Consider the following 21,706-nt stretch of genomic DNA (forward strand, 5'->3'; position numbering starts at 1 on the left):
CTAGAGCTACTGCGGCGACCGGAGGGGATCGCCGGCGAGCTCGAGCTCGAGGGCAGCGGCCCGCGGCCTGCCCGGACGGGCTACGTGTGACGCCCCAAGACCGGAGCTTCATATGCCTTCCAGGGTTTCCGGGTTTCGTCGTGTGATTTGTTTGGTTCGTTGCATTCGTCATTGCATCATGTGCATTGCATCATGTCATCATGCCATCTTTTCTCAAAGCTAACTAAAACTCTCTTAAATAAATTGCATGGATCTTCGGTCCACTTAAATCGAGGGAATTCACATGGTGGTTTCTCTTTAAAACATATCCTCCCGATAGTAGGGAGCTATATTCAATATTTCTTTGTTTTAAAATTCACCATAACACACATGCACAAATAATCCTCATGCCGATTTCCACTTCCAGTTTGACCTTCAAATCTTGTCCACAATTCTGTATCTCTTTTATCGAGGCTCCTCTAAAAAAACCAAACATTTTTGGACCTTCCAAACCTCCACTTCCTATTCACCCATTTGAATTTAATTCAAATGTGTTTGAATCTAAACCTTGCATCCATGCCCACTCCTATTTTCTTGGATTAAACTCATTTTTCTGAGTTTGAGAATATATTCTTTCTCCTACCATATTATTTTCTCTCTTTTCTTTCTTTCTTGTTTTTCTTCTCTGTAATGGAAAGGAGAGAAGAGCGAGATCTTTTTTTCTCTTCTTTCATTGAATCCAGCTGGCCCGGTCCCTAGGCCCAACTCCTGCGGCCCAGCAAGCCTCTCCCCTGCTCTAACCCTAGCCATCGCTCACTCCCTCTCGATCCCATCTCTCCCTTGCATACTCCCACACCGCCGCCAGAGAGCCACCCTCGACCCGCACCTCTCGCCCACCATCGCGCCCTGTCAATCCCCTTTTTCTCCACCATCGCGCCTTCCTCCTCCAGCCTTCGTCGTCTGCTTGAGCGCGCCGCTCGAGACACACCCGCGGCTACCCGACGTTGGAGCTCCTCCCGTCGCCCGAGTACGTCCCCGCCTCCGGCAATAGCGCCCGCGCCCGATGCCCCTGCACGCGAGCCTCCGCTGCGTTGCCGTATCACCATGATGCACCCGCGCCACCGGGCTCCTCCTCTCAGACCCTGACCTCGGCCTTCGGCCATGGTGCCGCGCCGACGACCACCAGCAGGATGCCGACCTGCGTGCGCGACCATGCCGGCCTCTCCTTCCTCCTCGCCTGCGTCGCTGCCTTCCCCCTCGTCCGCCTCGGAGCCGACCTCCACCACCAGAAGCTGGAGGCTTCTTCCCTGTCACGAGCCTCGTCACCGGAGTGGCTCGCCATGACGCCCTCACGGCGAGCTTCCCGCGTCCACCGCCTCCCTGCATACAAGCACCCTACGCCGCCACTCATCGACCTCCTCTATTCCAGTCGTGGACAGCCCCTGCCCGAGACCCACCTTCAGCCTCGCCTTGTTTTCCTTGACCTCTTCCCACACGTGACCGAGATGCCCTGCCTCTTTCGACCACCACCGTCGCCTCACTGTTGCTGCTGCCCTCTGCTGCTCTCCCTTGAGCGCGCCCGCTCCATCGCCTCCTTGCTGCTGCCCAACCGAGGCCTTGTGATGCTTCGTTTCGAAACAGAAGACCATCAAGACCGGCAAGACCCGGACTCCGAAGCCAAGTACTACTACAAACCCGAAGAATTCGGATGCATCAAGTCTCCAAGGAGACCCATTTTTCGTCAAGTTCGACTACCCGTATCATCAAGTACCACTACGGCTGGAGACCTCGGACACGCCAAGTACCCCTTCGAGCTATCAATACCGCAAGCGCCAAGTTCCACGACGACCCAAGTACCGCGAGAACGTTTGTACCTCTACCATCGCCGTGGATCCGACAAGTACCCCTACAACAAGTGTACCTCTACCATCGTCTTCGGAATCGCTAAGAACGTCAAGCACCCCTTCGAGATGACAAGACCGACAAGTTTAAATGACCCCAAATACCTCTCCAAAAATGAGACGTATACCGCTACCGTCGCAAGAATCGAGACCGACAAGTCTGAAGATGCAAGTACCACTCTGAACCATGTACGACGACCGTCGCCGAAGACCCGTGTAATGCAAATGTCAAGTTCAACTACCGTTGCATGAACCGCTACTTCCCACGATGACCCCGTGAACAAGTACTTCCCCTTCGACACGTGTACCCCTACCGCCGAACTCGATCCGTTCCGATAATGCACGCTTCGAAGGTATAATCCTGAGACGACCGTCCGTGAACAAATGCTTGTGTTGTATGAGATGCATGTTTGGATGTTGTATCCTCCCGTGAACGTTAGTTGTTTTCCCTGCTTGGCAGCGTCGTCGACATGTGGGAACCCAGTATCCGGGAGCACCCCACCATCCTTGCATGACACGCTCCCGTCACACTTCCTTTGCACCGATATCTCCATGAGCTACCGGAACCGTTATGTTGCCGTGGCATCATCTTCGGAATCACTGCAGTGGCACCCCCTTCGTTTCTGCCACGATGAAATGCCTCATATCTTATCATGTCAACATTTTCTTAAAATTGCATAAACTTGAACATGACATCCGCATCATGATAACAACATTTAATATGTTTAAAAATTGTTGTTGCATTAAATTTCTAATGCACATGAGGATATACCAGAATTGTTGTTGTTGTTGTTTCCGGCCTCATTTAAAATGCCTAGTTGTGTATTTTCACTCATGTTTCACCTCTTGCCATGTTAACCAACCTTTAATATTGTTGAGTACATAACCGAGAGAGAACTAAATAAGTCATATGGTGTTTTCTTCAATATGCAACTCCGTTGCATATTGAGCTCCACTTAATTTGTAGTGTTATTTGTGCACCTTGCCATGCCATACCTCATTAAACCGGACATGCATCATACTTGGTTGTGCATCATGCCATGTTTATGTGGTGGTTGTTTACTATGTTGTTTGCTTCTTTCCGGGTGCTTCTCTCGTTAGCTTCGGTTTCGTTCCGGAGTTGTGAGGATCCATTCGACTACATCCGTTTGTCTTCTTCTTGGACTCGTTCTTCTTCCTTGCGGGATCTCAGGCAAGATGAACATACCCTCGAAATCACTTCTATCTTTGCTTGCTAGTTGTTCTCTCTATTTGCTATGCCGCGATACCTACCACCTGCTATATCATACTTCCCATATTGCCATGTCAAGCCTCTAACCCACGTTGTCCTAGCAACCATTGTTTGGCTATGTTACCGCTTTGCTCAGCCCCTCTTATAGCGTTGCTAGTTGCAGGTGAAGATGGAGTTTGTTCCTTGTTGGAACATGGATATTTTGTTGGGATATCACAATATCTCATATTTAATTAATGCATCTATATACTTGGTAAAGGGTGAAAGGCTCGGCCTTATGTCTGGTGTTTTGTTCCAGTCTTGCCGCCCTAGTTTCCGTCATACCGGTGTTATGTTCCTTGATTTTGCGTTCCTTACACGGTTGGGTTATAATGGGAACCCCTTGACGGTTCGCTTTGAATAAAACTCCTCCAGCAAGGCCCAACCTTGGTTTTACCATTTGCCACCTAAGCCTTTTTCCCTTGGGTTCTGGAGACTCAAGGGTCATCTTTATTTTAAACCCCCGGGCAGTGCTCCTCTGAGTGTTGGTCCAAACTAGAGCCCCTTGCAGCGCCACCTCGGGGAAACTTGAGGGTTGGTTTTAGTTGTACGGATTGCTTATCCGGTGTGCCCTGAGAACGAGATATGTGCAGCTCCTATCGGGATTTGTCGGCACATTCGGGTGGCTTTGCTGTTCTTGTTTTACCATTGTCGAAATGTCTTGTAACTGGGATTCCGAGTCTGATCGGGTCTTCCTGGGAGAAGGAATATCCTTCGTTGACCGTGAGAGCTTGTGATGGGCTAAGTTGGGACACCCCTGCAGGGTATAAACTTTCGAGAGCCATGCCCGCGGTTATGGGCAGATGGGAATTTGTTAATATCCGGTTGTAGAAAACTTGACACTTAACTTAATTAAAATGCATCAACCGCGTGTGTAGCCGTGATGGTCTCTTCTCGGCAGAGTCCGGGAAGTGAACACGGTTTTGGAGTTATGTTTGAATGTAAGTAGTTTCAGGATCACTTCTTGATCATTATAGCTCTCGACCGTGCTTTGCTTCTCTTCTCCTCTCATTTGCGTAAGTTAGCCACCATATATGTTAGTGCTTGCTGCAGCTCCACCTCATTACCCTATCCTACCCATAAGCTTAAATAGTCTTGATCTCACGGGTGTGAGATTGCTGAGTCCCCGTGGCTCACAAATACTTCCAAACAGTTGCAGGTGCCGATGATACCAATGCAGGTGACGCAACCGAGCTCAAGGAGGAGCTTGATGAAGACCGTGTTCGTTGTGTTGTTTCGTTTCCAGTTGATCAGTAGTGGAGCCTAGTCGGGGCGATCGGGGATCTATGCATTAGGGGTTGTCTTCTTTTTTTGGGTCCGTAGTTGGACCTTGATTGTATCTGGATGATGTAATGCTATATTTACGTATTGTGTGAAGTGGCGATTGTAAGCCAATTCTTTATCCCTTTCTTATTTAGTACATGGGATGTGTAAAGATTACCCCTCTTGCGACATGCCTACTATGCGGTTATGCCTCTAAGTCGTGCTCCGATACGTGGGAGATATAGCCGCATCATGGGTGTTACAAGTTGGTAATCAGAGCCTTCCCCGACTTAGGAGCCCCCTGCTTGATCGAATCGTTGGCGTTGTTGAGTCTAGAAAAAAGTTTTGAGTCTTATAGGATTATATATATCGGAGAGTAGGATTCTTTTAACTCCTCAGTCCCTTCGTCGCTCTGGTGAGGCCTCCTGACGTAGAGTTTTGACTCTTCTCTTCTCAAATTTCATGATTTTTTTTAGGATCACGCAGGTATCTTGGAATCGTTCCGATGGTGTTGTGACAAGAACATTGTTCTTGGTGCCTCCTAACATTTAGGGGTTGTGGCAGTGTCCCGGGGAGTTGAGCTCCGAGGTGTTTTCGTCACAATTTTATCGTTGCAGTTCTGGAATACCTAAGTTCGTCGACATCGAAAATCTCTTTTATGCAGTTGTTGGTGAGATAACCTCGACGCCACCCAGTACCGGGGCGGGAGTTCGGGAGTATTGCCATAACTAGTATAACAGATGCTTTTTCAAAGGTTGAGGTAAATGATTTCCGAAGTTTTTGTGGTTATGTGTTGAAGGATGGATACAGCTGGATGTAGGATTTGTTAGTTTTGAGTGAGATATTATGCTTCCCCCGTATCCCCAACTCCTGATTGCATAACCAGAAAGTTTCGGGAGTTTATAAGTGGGAATTCAAGTAGCTCCTAGGATATCTTTCTGACAGATGCATGATATGAGATTGGGGTTCGACATCTAGTGGTCCGCCTATCCACGGTTGGTTTTACAGTGGTCTCATTGTGTCTTAAAGAGTCCTTGGCTATGCTGACTTGGGGACACTTTGTATGTCATGTGCACTGCCTTGTACATGATGGTGTTGTACGATCGAGCCCATGTGGGCCCCACCACGAAAACTTCGGACGAAATCTCTATCATATGTTTGTTCTGACTTATTCTGCAAGCCAATCCTTTGTTTTTGATTTCAGTTGTGGTATTCGAGTTGCTTCAAAGTCAAATGTTGATTCCATACCTTTCCAAAACGGTGTTCTCATACTTCTATGTGAATACAAATCCTTCTTGATCATCGGGGTTGTCATGTCAATTCTTTCCAGCCGGTGTTATTCTCTTCAAGATGATCCTATCATTTTTTTCCCATTTGCATGATCCAATCTCAGTTTTCTCAACGGTGTTCGTTTCATCCGTCCCCAGCTGTCTTTTGTTTTCCCGCCCTCCCATCCCTTTTTTCTTCAAGGACTCAGACTTCTTAATCAAGTATCCATTTTATTCATGTGAAGTCTCTCCATTCTTTTCCATAAACATTCTTATTCGGTGATTCTCAGGAAGATACTAACGGAGCTTCTAGTTCATCATTCTTCGTTCTCTTTCTTCTCCGGTGGATGCAACTCAAGCGTTGTAGATCATATCCTTTCCTCATTGCACAATGTTTCCTCATGCCGGTGCATCTCTTAATCTTTCACCTCTTGATATTCAATTGTTCCGGAGTGCTCAAGATATCTCAAAGATTTGTGTTTCCACTCTGCTTTCGTTCAAGCTCTTTCGACGATGTTATCTCATTCAAGACATTTAATTCAACCGGTGCAATCACTCTTCAATTCATTTCAATTGTGTTTCTTTTGAGTGGGCCCTAACCCACATGTCTTTTCCCAGGATCTTACCTGACTCTTCTTTTCCCGGTGTTATTCTCAAATTCATTTCAAAGTTTGACGTAAGAATGAATTATCATCAGTCAAATGTGTTTCTCCAAGATCTTTCAAATTCTTTTCATCGTTGGTTCAACCTTTTTATTTTTCATTTTGGAGTGCCTCAATAATTCTTGGTGGTGTTTCTCGTCGTAATTCTCAGATTTTGAAGACCGAAGAAGAGTTTTCCTCCATATCTTGCTCCATTCTCTTCAAGATTCATGGCTCTAGCTTCGTGCTATCCTCCCATAATTATTTTTGATTGTGAGAATTCGTTTCAACCATCCAGAGCAATTCAGGAGTCTTTTCAGTTCGATTCTCTGGAGGTCATCATTTCAGATTTATTCATTCCAGCTTTCAGCTCTCGCTCTCAAAATCTTACCCGTGCATCACTCAAGTATTCTCTAGTCAGTTCATGAGCTCTTCGTTTCACTTGTACCAAATTCCCTCAAGTATCTTCATTCGTTCTCTAATTCTTACCGGTGATCCATCCCTTTACTTCGTTCATTTCCAATTCTTACGGTTTTCGTTCAAGATTTCTCTTCCTTCATTTCATATCAATTAATTCATTCTCTCATCCTACCAGTGGATCGTCGAAGACCTTTCTCAAGTTTATGCTATATCTATCTTAACCATTTCTTTCTAAAAGAATAAGTAGTATGCCAAATCCGTTGCTTGTCATCAATTTAAATTGGTGAAGGATAAGCATAATGTAATTCTTATTCTTGATTCACCCAAATGTTTAATTCCTTATTCCGGAGGTTCATCAAATTCTCGGTTTCACTTGATTCATCTTTCTTTTCCCGGAGTTCCAAGTTCTCTCAATTATTTCATCGCGAAGATCCATCTAATCATTGCAAGGATTCACCTTGTGTTTTCAACTTATCTTTCCTTTCGTTTGATCATTCTTTTATTACCGAAGTTCTTCATGGAGGCTCTACATGATGGTTCATGAAGGATTTAATTCCTTCTCGAAGCGTTCATCAAGATTCTTTTCAGAGGAGCTCGAGCTTTCTTCATCTTGCAATCCGGAGTGCAATTTTTCTCCCTTATATGTTGAGGTGGTAATATATCATTCTTCATTTACAAGAATGAGGTATTTTAACCCATCACTTTCTTCATTGGAGTTATCTTGGGTTAAATTTCACCTAAAGCTTCTCCAAAGGATTGTTGCTATTTATGGTGCTTATAAATGATCCAAATTCTTCATTTATCCTCCCAGTGAAATAAGCTTCTCGTCTCCTTGTTGATATAAATCCAATCTATTATTTTCCTTAGTGGCAGAATTTCACTTCATTGTTTTGGGATGTTTTCCATAAGCCCACTTCAAGCTTATCCTTTCGTTGTTGATAATCCAACAACTCCTTCTAGCTTTTGTTGTAAGCGTGCTCTACCAAGATCTTGTTTCCCTTCGTTCTTTCCATTCCACTCTTTAATTTCTTCCGGAGGCATTGTGATTTTGCTCTTTTCTCTCATCATCTCGAATGGTGAGGATCGTGTTCTTTTCATGCTTAAACATTTAACCGGAGTGTTGTGTCATCTCTTCAAGATCTTTTCATCTTATCAAGTTTCGTATAACTTTTCAACCGGAGTGCTGCCCAAATTTGTTCTTCCTTGTTCCTCTTTTCTAACGGAGTGTTTTCAACTTTGTTCATCTCCGTTGTATTCCTTTATCGGAATTGGTTAACCTCGCAAGGTTTGTGGTTTCACTCGTTTGTCAAAGAAGCAACTTAGTTGTACCTTTTCTCTTCCTCTTTCGTTTCTCTCCGGTGCCATCCTAGATCTCGGGACGAGATCCTCTTGTAGTGGTGGAGTGTTGTGACGCCCGAAGACCGGAGCTTCAGATGCCTTCCAGGGTTTTCGGGTTTCGTCGTGTGATTTGTTTGGTTCGTTGCATTCGTCATTGCATGATGTGCATTGCATCATGTCATCATGCCATCTTTTCTCAAAACTAACTAAAACTCTCTTTAATAAATTGCATGGATCTTCAGTCCATTTAAATCGAGGGAATTCACATGGTGGTTTCTTTATAAAACATATCCTCCCGATAGTAGGGAGCTATATTCAATATTTCTTTGTTTTGAAATTCACCATGACAAACGTGCAAAAATAATCCTCATACCTATTTCCACTTTGAGTTTGACCTTCAAATCTTGTCCACAATTATGTATCTCTTTTATCGAGGCTCCTCTAAAAAAACCGAACATTTGTGGACCTTCCAAACCTCAACTTCCTATTCACCCATTTGAGTGTTTGAATCTAAACCTTGCGTCCATGCCCACTCCTATTTTCTTGGATTAAACTCAATTTTCTGAGTTTGAGAATATATTATTTCTCCTACCATCTTCTTTTCTTTCTTTCTTGTTTTTCTTCTCTATAATGGAAAGGAGGGAAGAGGAAGATCTTTTTTTCTCTTCTTTTGTTGAATCCAGTCGGCCCGGTCCCTAGGCCCAACTCTTGCGGCCCAGCAAGCCTCTCCCCTGCTCTAACCCTAGCCACTGCTCACTCCCTCTCGATCCCATCTCTCCCTCGCATACTCCCACACCGCCGCCAGAGAGCCACGCTCGACCCGCACCTCTCGCCCACTGTCCTATTCCCTCTCGATCCCCCTTTTCTCCACCATCACGCCTTCCTCCTCCAGCCTTCGTCGTCTGCTTGAGCGCGCCGCTCGAGAGACACCCGCGGCTACCCGACGTCGGAGCTCCTCCCGTCGCCCGAGTATGTCCCGGCCTCCGGCCATAGCGCCCGCGCCCGATGCCCCTGCACGCGAGCCTCCGCTGCGCTGCCGTATCACCATGATGCACCCGCGCCACCAGGCTCCTCCTCTCAGACCCTGACCTTGGCCTTCGGCCATGGTGCCACATCGACGACCACCAGCAGAATGCCGACCTGCGTGCGTGACCATGCCGGCCTCTCCTTCCTCCTCGCGTGCGTTGCTACCTTCCCCCGTATCCACCTCGGAGCTGACCTCCACCACCAGGAGCTGGCGGCTTCTTCCCTATCACGAGCCTCGTCGCTGGAGTGCCTCGCCATGACGCCCTCACGGTGAGCTTCCCGCGTCCGCTGCCTCCCTACATACAAGCACCCAACGCCGCCACTCGCCGACCTCCTCTGTTCTAGTCATGGACAGCCCCTGCCCGAGACCCACCTTCAGCCTCGCCTTGTTTTCCTTGACCTCTTCCCGCGCGCGACCAATCTGCCCTGCCTCGTTCGACCACCACCATCGCTTCACTGCTGCTGCTGCCCTCTGCTGCTCTCCCTTGAGCGCGCCCGCTCCATTGCCTCCTTACTACTGCCCAACCGAGGCCTTGTGATGCTTCGTTTCGGAACAAAAGACCATCAAGACCAGCAAGACCCGGACTCCGAACGCCAAGTACTACTACAAACCCGAAGAATTCGAATGCATCAAGTCCCTGAGGAGACCCGTTTTTCGTCAAGTTCGACTACCCATATCATTAAGTACCACTACGGCCGGAGACCTCGGACATGCCAAGTACCCCTTCGAGCTATCAATACCACAAGCGCCAAGTTCCACGATGACCCAAGTACCACAAGAGCGTTTGTACCTCTACCGTCGCTGTGGATCCGACAAGTACCCCTACAACAAGTGTACCTCCACCGTCGTATTTGGAATCGCTAAGAACGTCAAGCACCCCTTCGAGATGACGAGACCGACAAGTTCAAATGACCCCAAGTACCTCTCTGAAAACAAAACGTATACCGCTACCGTCGCAAGAATCGAGACTGACAAGTCCGAAGATGCAAGTACCACTCCGAACCATGTAAGACGACCGTCGCCGAAGACCCGTGTAACGCAAACGTCAAGTTCAACCACCTTCGCGTGAACCGCTACTTCCCACGACGAACCCGTGAACAACTACTTCCCCTTCGACATGTGTAACCCTACCGCCGAACTCGATCCGTTCCGATAATGCACGCTTCAAAGGTATAACCCCGAGACGACCTTCCGTGAACAAATGCTTGTGTTGTATGAGATGCATGTTTGGATGTTGTATCCTCCCGCGAACGTTAGTTGTTTTCCCCGCTTGGCAGCGTCGTCGACATGTGGGAACCCGGTATCCGGGAGCATCCCACCATCCTTGCATGACACGCTCCCGTCACACTTCCTTTGCACCGATATCTCCATGAGCTACCGGAGCCGTTATGTTGCCATGGCATCATCTTCGGAATCGTTGCTGTGGCACCCCCTTCGTTTCCGCCACGATGAAAAATGCCTCATATCTTATCATGTCAACATTTTCTTAAAATTGCATATACTTGAACATGACATCCGCATCATGATAACAACATTTAATATGTTTAAAAATTGTTGTTGCATTAAATTGCTAATGCACATGAGGATATACCAGAATTGTTGTTGTTGTTTCCGGCCTCATTTAAAATGCCTAGCTGTGTATTTTCACTCATGTTTCACCTCTTGCCATGTTAACCAACCTTTAATATTGTTGAGTACATAAAAGAGAGAGAACTAAATAAGTCATGTGGTGTTTTCTTCAATATGCAACTCCGTTGCATATTGAGCTCCACTTAATTTGTAGTGTTATTTGTGCACCTTGCCATGCCATACCTCATTAAACCGGACATGCATCATACTTGGTTGTGCATCATGCCATGTTTATGTGGTGGTTGTTTACTATGTTGTTTGCTACTTTCCGGGTGCTTCTCTCGTTAGCTTCGGTTTCATTCCGGAGTTGTGAGGATCCGTTCGACTACATCCGTTTGTCTTCTTCTTGGACTCGTTCTTCTTCCTTGCGAGATCTCAGGCAAGATAAACATACCCTCGAAATCACTTCTATATTTGCTTGCTAGTTGCTCGCTCTATTTTCTATGTCGCGATACCTACCACTTGCTATATCATGCCTCCCATATTGCCATGTCAATCCTCTAACCCACCTTGTCCTAGCAAACCGTTGTTGGGCTATGTTACCGCTTTGCTCAGCCCCTCTTATAGCGTTGCTAGTTGCAGGTGAAGATGGAGTTTGTTCCTTGTGGGAACATGGATATTTTGTTGGGGTATCACAATATCTCTTATTTAATTAATGCATTGATATACTTGGTAAAGGGTGGAAGGCTCGGCCTTATGCCTGGTGTTTTGTTCCACTCTTGCCGCCCTAGTTTCCTTCGTACCGGTGTTATGTTCTTTGACTTTGCGTTCCTTACACGGTTGGGTTATAATGGGAACCCCTTGATAGTTCGCTTTGAATAAAACTCCTCCAGCAAGGCCCAACCTTGGTTTTACCATTTGCCACCTAAGCCTTTTTCCCTTGGGTTCTGGAGACTCAAGGGTCATCTTTATTTTAAACCCCCGGGCCAGTGCTCCTCTGAGTGTTGGTCCAAACTAGAGCCCCTTGCAGCGCCACCTCGGGGAAACTTGAGGGTTGGTTTTAGTTGTACGGATTGCTTATCCGGTGTGCCCTGAGAACGAGATATGTGCAGGTCCTATCGGGATTTGTCGTCACATTCGGGTGGCTTTGCTGGTCTTGTTTTACCATTGTCGAAATGTCTTGTAACCGGGATTCCGAGTCTGATCTGGTCTTCCTGGGAGAAGGAATATCCTTCATTGACCGTGAGAGCTTGTGATGGGCTAAGTTGGGACACCCCTGCAGGGTATAAACTTTCGAGAGCCGTGCCCGCGGTTATGGGCAGATGGGAATTTGTTAATATCCTGTTGTAGAAAACTTGACACTTAACTTAATTAAAATGCATCAACCGCGTGTGTAGCCGTGATGGTCTCTTCTCGGCGCAGTCCGGGAAGTGAACACAGTTTTGGAGTTATGTTTGAACGTAAGTAGTTTCAGGATCACCTCTTGATCATTATAGCTTCTCGACCATGCTTTGCTTCTCTTCTCGCTCTCATTTGCGTAAGTTAGCCACCATATATGCTAGTGCTTGCTGCAGCTCCACCTCATTAGCCTATCCTACCCATAAGCTTAAATAGTATTGATCTCGCGGGTGTGAGATTGCCGAGTCCCTGTGGCTCACAAATACTTCCAAACAGTTGCAGGTGTCAATGAGACCAGTGCAGGTGACGCAACCAAGCTCAAGGAGGAGCTCGATGAAGATCGTGTTCGTTGTGTTGTTTCGTTTCCAGTTGATCAGTAGTGGAGCCCAGTCAGGGCGTTCGGGGATCTATGCATTAGGGGTTGTCTTCTTTTATTTTGGTTCCGTAGTCGGACCTTGATTGTATCTGGATGATGTAATGCTATATTTATGTATTGTGTGAAGTGGCGATTGTAAGCCAATTCTTTATCCCTTTCTTATTCAATACGTGGGATGTGTAAAGATTACCCCTCTTGCGACATGCCTACTATGCGGTTATGCCTCTAAGTCGTGCTCCGACACGTGGGAGATATAGCCGCATCATGGGTGTTACACTACGACTTCCTACGCGTTTGTGGGGTGTGTGGGAGTGGTGGATGGTCCTCGAGGAGGCTGGGGGCGGCTCCATTTATAGGCGAGCGGAGAGGGGGGTTGGGGCTCTGGCGGTGGACACCTGTCCATGACGCCCGGAGACGAGCGGCGTCAGTGAGAGGGGGAGAAGGCGACGCAGCTCATGCGGCAACTGTGCGCGAGCGGGGACGAGCACGGGAACGAGGAGATGGCGACGAGCACAATGTGCACCGCACTGTTGGCTTGGCCGTACCGTACCCGTGCTCGCTACGGCGAGCTCCGGCATCGGCGAGTGCCATAGAGGAGTAAATGGCGTTGAGACGATGATGATGGCAAGGTTTGGCACGCTTAGGCAGGCGGGGAAGCGAGCACGCGAGCAACAGAGGCTCGGGCGCGTTACATAGCGCGTCGGCTGCATGCCAGCACGCCTGGACGAACGCGGTCACCGCATGAACTATGACCTCATGCTGACCTAAGCCCAAACTCCATGTCTGGCACGTTGTTCGTGGTAGTTTTGAATGTTACCACGCCTTGGTTTGGCTCCAGGTGCAATAGAGAAGATTTCACACGCCAGGTAAGCTTCTGATCAGTAAATTTGAGGTGTTACTGAGGTTAAATGGCTGGGAGGTGGGGGCTGTGCTTTGGAGGCTAGCCATCATCTACTAAGGTGATGATGCACAATAAAATTCAGGCACAGGGAGCAAGTAAAATGGTACTTGCTGTAGAAACCATCATTTCTGTCGAGAACAGAAACTATTTTCTGTAGCAAAAGTATTCCAAAAAGTGATGAAATATTTTTGCTCAGGAAGGTGCCCTAGGGTTCAAAGAATATTTGGGAATTTTCTCAGATTTTTGTGGGCCATAAAAATGAGGGTTGCGTTGGAGCTCATTGAACTAGCTAGGGTTTTAGAGAAGAAAATGAATATTTTTCATTTAAGAAAAATATTCCCAAGATTATTTTGAGATGGATCAGAAGGGGAATGATGATCAGAGAGGGGAATGATGCACTTGGGTGAAAGCCAAGGGTACCCAAGTGTTTAAGTCCATATGAAAAGATTCAGAAACCCCAACTTTCAAAATAAATCCAAATGAAAATCAGGCAAATAAGAGAGGGCAAAATCAGGCTGTCACATTGTTCCTCAGGTTCGGCGAGCTAGGCTTTGAGATTGTGGCGAGAGTGTGAGCTAGGGAGAGAGAGATCTTCGTGCGCACCCCAGTGTTCAAACCTCAAGGGTTTGCCGGAACCCGTAATCCGACAGAGACGACGCTTTGGGTTGGCTCCACCAAGCAGGAAACCCTGGCAGGGACATTCTATCCCTTCTTCCTTCACAACATGTTCACGGGGCTCGTCCCGCCCTTCTCCAAGTTCTTCCTCTCCGTCCTTGACCGTTACCAGGTTCACGCTCTGCAACTCCATCCCAACTCCATCCTTCTCCTGTCGATCTTCGCCTTCTACTGTGAGGTGTTCGTGGGCGTGACGCCCTCTGTCACGCTACTCCACCACTTCTTTTATCTCTGGATACACGACTTAGTCCAGCGCTCCAGATGCATCTCCTTCATCGCGGTCAACACTGGCAATGCACTCATGAGGGCAGGGAAGAAGGCGGAGGACTTCTAGCATAAATGGATTTACATGGACGCTAGGGGCCTCCACGCTCGGCTGGAGCTACCGACCAAGATGCCAGAGAAGCTGGACCAGTGGGCTCATGAGAAGCTCACCGATCCCAGGGCGGTGCCGGTCCTGAGGCTGATGTAGGCGGACCTGGAGTCCGGGGCGCTGACCGGGGCCATGATTGTCAAGGAGTTCTTGATGCAGCGCCTGTCCCCGCTCTTGGTGCACTCGTGCCCCATGTGGGACTTCAATGGCGCGCAGGACGACCTCTGGATGTGCCTTGGGAGCCTCATAGGCGAGGAGCTGGGCAAGGTAGTCAGATTCTGGGTTCCGCAGACCCTTGAGAGGTTCAAACTCTAGGGTGCGTGCGAAGAACTCGTCCTCCCCAGTCTGCCTGCCCACCGATCCCACGGCCTAGCTGGACGAACCTAATGGACAGGAGGCACATCAGTTTACCCAGGTTTGGGCCACCTTGCGGTGTAAAACCCTACTCCCTCTTTGTGGTGGATTAGCCTCGAGGGGTTGCGAAAGAACTAGTACAAGGGTAGAACCGCCTCAGGAGGTGAGGTCTTCTTGTGCTCGATGAGCTGGTGGGTGAGAGGATGATCTCGATCATCCGTCCCCTCCTATGGTGTTGGCTAAGTCCTATTTATAGTGGCCTTGGTTCTCTTCCCAAATGCCAGGCGGGAAGGGATCCCACAACGGCCAAATTTGAAGGCAGACAACTAGTACATGCTATCCTGACAAAAGTAGTCTTTGCCTGCAAAAGCTCCTGGTTGTGACGCGGCGGTGGGATCCGCGATGACCTCCATCCTGCCGTCCTGGCGGTCTTGGTCTTGTTGCACCGGAATTGAAACCTTTAGCTGATTCGTCAGGACTCCGCGCCTGCGCTTGCCTCCTTAGCACTAAAGAGGAAATTGGTACACTGCGCCCGCCTGGCCTTGGTCATCATGGCTCACGTCATCCAAACCTCGTGAGGCGCACCTTGCATAGATATCTCCGCTCCTCGGGAACCAGACTGGGGAAGCCGCTCCCAAGGAGGTCTTGGTGTCATCCGCCCCGTGAGGCTTGGCCCCTCACGAGGGTTGAGGGAGTCCTGGACTAAGGGGTCCTCGGGCGTCCGACCTGTTATCTATGGGCCAGACTGATGGGCTATGAAGATATGAAGACCGAAGACTGTACTAGTGTCCGGATGGGACTCTCCTTGGCGTGGAAGGCAAGCTTGGCGAGCGACTATGAAGATTCCATCTTATGTAACCGACTCTGTGTAACCCTAGACCCCCCCGGTGTCTATATAAACCGGATGGTGTAGTCTGAAAAGGATATACTCAATACCGTAGTCATACATGCTAGACTTCTAGGGTTTAGCCATTACAATCTCGTGGTAGATCAACTCTTGTAATACTCATACTCATTAATATCAATCAAGCAGGATGTAGGGTATTACCTCCATAGAGAGGGCCCGAACCTGGGTAAACATCGTGTCCCCTGTCTCCTGTTACCATCAACCTTAGACGCACAGTTCTGGACCCCCTACCCGAGATCCGCCGGTTTTGACACCTACAAGGGTCTTGAGTTGTCAATGTTGAAGCTGGGCCGTACCGGGCCGTCGACAGAGCCACACCATGGGCCGCAGATAGGCCAGTCTGGGTACCCCCGTTCCCAGAATGCTGACAGTAGCCCCCGGGACCAAGGCACACTCGAACTTGGCTTCGAGGCGAAGCCAAAGGGCAAGTGCGGAGCGCTGTGGGCCATAACCGCCTGTGGCCTTGAAGGACGCGTGGAACCCGACGGGATGTGGGCGCCCCCACTTCCCCACGCAGCCTTGATATTCGCCGGGCTCGGCGGCCACAGTTGCCAACGAAGCTCCACCTTCATTGCTTGCCGTGTGTGCCCTTGGCTCCTTCACCTTCTCGAGAAACGGTGGCTCCCTTCCCGTATCTGACGCCGGCACTGGTCCTCCCCTGTCGCTATGGCACCGCAGTTGAAGAAGAAGGGGAAAGCCCGCGCTTCAGTCAAACCTCCGCCAGCCTTCGAGCCTGCCCTCGAGCGGTGGATGGTGGCAATCAAGAAGGGCTTGTCAAGATCCGTCCGACGCTGACAAGCAATTCAAATGAGTGGAAGGTGACGGTGGTTTGGCCTGCTTCCCGATCCAAGGTCGACATGCATCCACTAAGATCACCATCCATCTTCACGCCCTCTTGGCTGGCCTGATCCCCCTTTCTTTGATTTCTTCAACGCCATACTCTCGCATTACCAAGTCCACGCGCTACATCTGGATCCTCAATCCATCATTCTCCTTGCTGTCTTTGCCTTCGTCTACGAGGCCATGGTGGGTATTGCCCCTTCTATGGCCTTCTTTCGTCATTTCTTCTTGCTTCACCTGGTCAACGCCCGCCAGCACTCGGGGTGCGTGGCCTTTCAGGCTGTAGTTGTGATGGCCAGCTTAGGCATCGACTTTGAGCTCTCGCCAGCTGTAAGTGGATTCCGGAAGCGGTGGGTGTTCGTGGATGTCGGCATTCTCAACTCCCTACTCTTGCTTCCACGGGCACCGGCCGTACCCAGCTCTGGCTGGGTGCACGTGAAGCTCATCAACCATCAGCTTGCTCACGTCTGGCGCCGGTTGGTCAGGTTGAAGAAGCTCGGGGTGACGATGCCCATGGTGGTGAAGGAGTTCATCCAGTGCCGCATTGCTCCGCTTCAGCATCATTCTCGACAAATGTGGGCCTTCACTGGCAGCGGGGACCCCATGAGGCTCCAGGTGCCCGCGCTTCCTCCCGAGATGCTGTGTAGGGTGCTCGAGCTCTTGACGGGTGACCCAGCGCTAGCCACGCTTCCGGAGGAGGGCTGCCTCCTGTACTATTGCTCGAATAAGGAGGAGTTCGTGAGGCAGATGCCCCTTTTTGATGAGTGGGGGCTGCGCCCGGCCGGCCTTGAAGGGCCCCACGAGAACCCCGTCCTTATGGTCCCTCTTCCCGCCGTCCCTGCGGCGTGCGCCTTAGAGGATGTAGGGGGGGAGTGCCGCCGAGTGCAGTCGGGGTGGCTGTTGAAGAGACAACGCTGCCTGGCACTCCTGAGATGGCAGCCCTCGAGGCTCGGGTGAGCTGTCCTGAGGGGGTGGCCGGAGAGCTGGCGTGATCCGAGGCTCCCGAGGTCTCTGCCCCCAAAGCTCAGGCAAGCAGTCTTGAGGTGGAGGCTGGGGAGCAGGCACAGTCCGACACTCCCGAGGTCGCCAACCCAGGGGCCCCACCGAATGCCCCCGATGATGACGGTCGCGCCTCGGGCTTCGGCCAGCTTCACCTGAACCTCGAAGCACTCCGCGAAAAGAAAGGGTCTCCAAGCTGCAATGGTGATGCCTACTGGCCGCTGAAGCAGAGGAAGTACATAGCCATAGAAGAGTGAGTACCTTATCTTCGCGATTTCCTGCGTATTGTGTCCTTTCCTGACAATGGCTCTTCAGGATCCCTTCGTCTGCAATGGCGAGGTCTCCCGAGGAGTGGCCTCCACTAGTCCTTGGCTCGCTCCTGGTCTCGAGCCCCCCACACCTGACCACTGCGTGAGGCACGGGGCCTATCCAAGAGGTGGACGCGTCGATGGGGGGTCTTGATCTTGCATTCCTGGCACCCTTCCTTCACGGTCCGGCCTGGGGTGCAGAAGGCATCCCGAGGGCCCCCTCCATTGGTCATCACTAGTGACTGGGAAACCCCAGCACTGGCTTCATCTTCGAGTAGCAAGGCCACGCCTCCCAGCACCTCCGTTGAGGCTCGAAAGGTGGAGGGGAAGTCACCGGCCTACAGCCCCCCCGCCAGGGGCAGGCGGGCCACCTCAAGCTTCCTCAACAACTCCCGACGCGAAGGATGGGCTTGGCCATGTGCTGGAGCTCACGCGCGGGCGTGGTGCCGTATGCCACGAGCTTTTCTGGGAGGTGATGGGTGCGCTGAGCCGGCTCGGAGAAGAGCTTGTGGATGTCAATGCTCGACTTGAGATGGAGGACCTTCGCCTGGCGCATGAGTGGCACCAGTTGAAGGTGGCTATCAGCCTTGGGTATCTTCAGCATGAACGCGCCATCACAAGGGCCGCGGTATCCCTTGCAACCTGACGTGAGGCTTGTGCCCGGGCCTTGGAGGAGGACAGGGTGGCCGACCATCGCCGTGAGGCTGCCGAAGAGCGTGAGCGGGAACTTCAGGCCTCGAACGCTGCCCTTGAGTAGAGGATTAAAGCACGCAGGGCCGTCTTGGCCACGTTACTAAGGGGAGCACCTCCTGAAGAGAAGGAGATGCGGAAACATGAGGAGGCACTGGTGCTAGAGGCCTTGGAGCGTAGCCTGGAGCTTGAGCGGTTGGAGGTGAGGGAGCGTTAGGTGGCCATGGTTGAGCACGCCATCACCGCGCCAGAAGCCAAGATCTAGGAGGAGGTCGATCGGAGGGTGGCGAAGGCTTGCGCGGTTCTTGCCGACGAGCACCGCCTGAAGCTGGGGCTCCTGGAAGCCGAGGTTAAGGGCAGGACCACCACCCTTAGGGAAAAGCTGAATGAGGCGGAGCAGCACGAGAGGGCCACCAAGGCAGCTCAAGCCTCCGCCCAGGTTGACTTGGCCTCCACACGCGCCAACCTGCTCTCACTCCAGCAGTAGATCGATGGTGCCGCGTCCCTCGCGAAGAAGAATGCAAATGAGGCATGCTGTCGGCAGATGCTACAGTGCGAGCACGCTTCTATGCTCCAGGCCCATAGGGTGAGAGCCAACCGAGCCTTGAGCACCATCTGCGATGAGAGAGCCCTCACCCGCACGAGGAAGATTACGCCGGCCACCTCCGCTTCTTCACCAAGGTCGTGACGCGCCTGGAGGATCGGGCCGCGAGGGCTCACGAGCTCGTCGAGGAGAGGAGCCAGGGCCTCCTTGGGCGCGCATTCTCACACGTCTTCAGTCACCTCCAGAACCTCGGCCCACACTTTGATTTTGACGCCGCCATAGCCCCCGTGCCTGGGGCTATCCGGGACAGCCTGGTGTGCTGGGTGGACGATCCTGTGGACACCCTGGTTACAGAGTTCGCTGATAACCCACAAGTATAGGGGATCGCAATAGTTTTCGAGGGTAGGGTATTGAACGCAAATTTATTGATTCGACACAAGGGGAGCCAAAGAATATTCTCAAGTATTAGCAGCTGAGTTGTCAATTCAACCACACCTGGAAACTTAATATCTGCAGCAAAGTGTTTAGTAGCAAAGTAATATGATAGTAGTGGAAACGGTGATAAAAGGAAACGGTAGCAAAAGTAATATTTTTGGTGTTTTGTAGTGATGATAACAATAGCAACGGAAAAGTAAATAAGCGAAGAACAATATATGGAAAGCTCGTAGACAATGGATCGGTGATGGAGAATTATGCCGGATGCGGTTCATCATGCAACAGTCATAACCTAGGGTGACACAGAACTAGCTCCAGTTCATCAATGTAATGTAGGCATGTATTCCGAATATAGTCATACGTGTTTATGGAAAAGAACTTGCATGACATCTTTTGTCCTACCCTCCCGTGGCAACGGGGTCCTATTGGAAACTAAGGGATATTAAGGTCTCCTTTTAATAGAGAACTGGAACAAAGCATTAACACATAGTGAATACATGAACTCAAACTACGGTCATCACCGGTAAGTATCCCGATTATTGTCACTTCGGGATTAACGGATCATAACACATAATAGGTGACTATAGACTTGCAAGATAGGATTTAGAACTCTCATATATTGATGAAAACATAATAGGTTCAGATCTGAAATCATGGCACTCGGGCCCTAGTGACAAGCATTAAGCATAATAAAGTCATATGAACATCAATCTCAGAACATAGTGGATACTAGGGATCAAACCCTAACAAAACTACTCGGTTACATGATAAATCTCATCCAACCCATCACCGTCCAGCAAGCCTACAACGGAATTACTCACGCACGGCTGTGAGCATCATGAAATTGGTGATGGAGGAAGGTTGATGATGACGATGACGACGGACTCCCCTCTCCGGAGCCCCGAATGGACTCCAGATCAGCCCTCCCGAGAGAGTTTAGGGCTTGGCGGCGGCTCCGTATCGTAAAACACGATGAATCCTTCTCCTATGGTTCTTTCTCCCCGAAAGTGAATATATGGAGTCCAGGTTGAGGTCGATGGAGCGTCAGGGGGCCCACAAGGCAGGGGGTGCGCCCAGGGGGGCAGGCGCGTCCCCCACCCTCGTGGACAGGTGGGACACCCCCTAACGTGGATCTTCCTTCCAATCTTCATTATATGTTCCAGAATAATGCTCCGTTGATTTTCAGGTCATTCCGAGAACTTGTATTTTTGCACAAAAATAACACCATGGCAATTCTACTGAAAACAGCATTTGTCCGGGTTAGTTCCATTCAAATCATGCAAGTTAGAGTCCAAAACAAGGGCAAAAGTGTTTGGAAAAGTATATAGGACGGAGACGTATCAACTCCCCCAAGGTTAAACCTTTTCTTGTCCTCAAGCAATTCAGTTGATAAACTGAAAGTGATAAAGAAAAACTTCTACAAATTCTGTTGCTCTTGTTGTTGTAAATATGTAAAGCCATCATTGATGTTTTCAGCAAAGATTATGAACTAACCATATTCACAATAACATTTAGGTCTCTTGTTTACTCATATCAATGGCATAATCAACTAGCGAGCAATAATAATAAATCTCGGATGACAACACTTTCTCAAAACAAGCATGATATGATATAACAAGATGGTATCTTGCTAGCCCTTTCCGAGACTGCAAAACATAAATGCAGAGCACCTTTAAAGATCAAGGACTGACTAGACATTGTAATTCATTGTAAAAGAGATCTAGTCAAGTCATACTCAATGTAAACTAACAGTAATGAATGCAAATGACAGCGGTGCTCTCCAACTGGTGCTTTTTAATAAGAGGATGATGACTCAACATAAAAGTAAATAGATAGGCCCTTCACAGATGGAAGCAGGGATTTGTAGAGGTGCCAGAGCTCAGTTTTGAAATACATATGAATAATATTTTGAGCGGTATATTTTCATTGTCAACATAACAACCAAGAGATGGCGATATCTTCCATGCTACACACATTATAGGCGGTTCCCAAATAGAATGGTAAATTTTACTCCCCCTCCACCAACAAGCATCTATCCATGGCTTGCTCGAAACAACGAGTGCCTCCAATTAACAAGAGTCCCGGGGGAGTTTTGTTTGCAGTTATTTTGATTTGATTTGCATAAAGCATGGGACTGGGCATCCCGGTGACCAGCCATTTTCTCGTGAGTGAGGAGCGGAGTCCACTCCTCTTAAGAATAACCCGCCTAACATGGAAGATACAGACAACC

General features: G+C 49.5%; 1 protein-coding gene across 1 annotated transcript; it reads left to right on the top strand.

The window, feature by feature from the left end:
- Positions 1–401: 401 nt before the first annotated feature.
- Positions 402–3,008, top strand: LOC123058256 (uncharacterized). The gene is made up of 2 exons (XM_044481044.1): positions 402–2,233; positions 2,982–3,008. The coding sequence occupies exon 1, from the start codon at positions 1,170–1,172 to the stop codon at positions 2,130–2,132; it is 963 nt and encodes a 320-aa protein (XP_044336979.1). The 5' UTR covers positions 402–1,169; the 3' UTR covers positions 2,133–2,233; positions 2,982–3,008.
- Positions 3,009–21,706: the final 18,698 nt, after the last annotated feature.

Source organism: Triticum aestivum, chromosome 3A (assembly GCF_018294505.1).
Source record: "Triticum aestivum cultivar Chinese Spring chromosome 3A, IWGSC CS RefSeq v2.1, whole genome shotgun sequence".
NCBI lineage: Eukaryota > Viridiplantae > Streptophyta > Magnoliopsida > Poales > Poaceae > Triticum > Triticum aestivum.

Coding starts and splice junctions, on each gene's coding strand:
- LOC123058256 (XM_044481044.1), top strand. CDS start 1,170: ATGCCGACCTGCGTGCGCGACCATGCCGGCCTCTCCTTCCTCCTCGCC.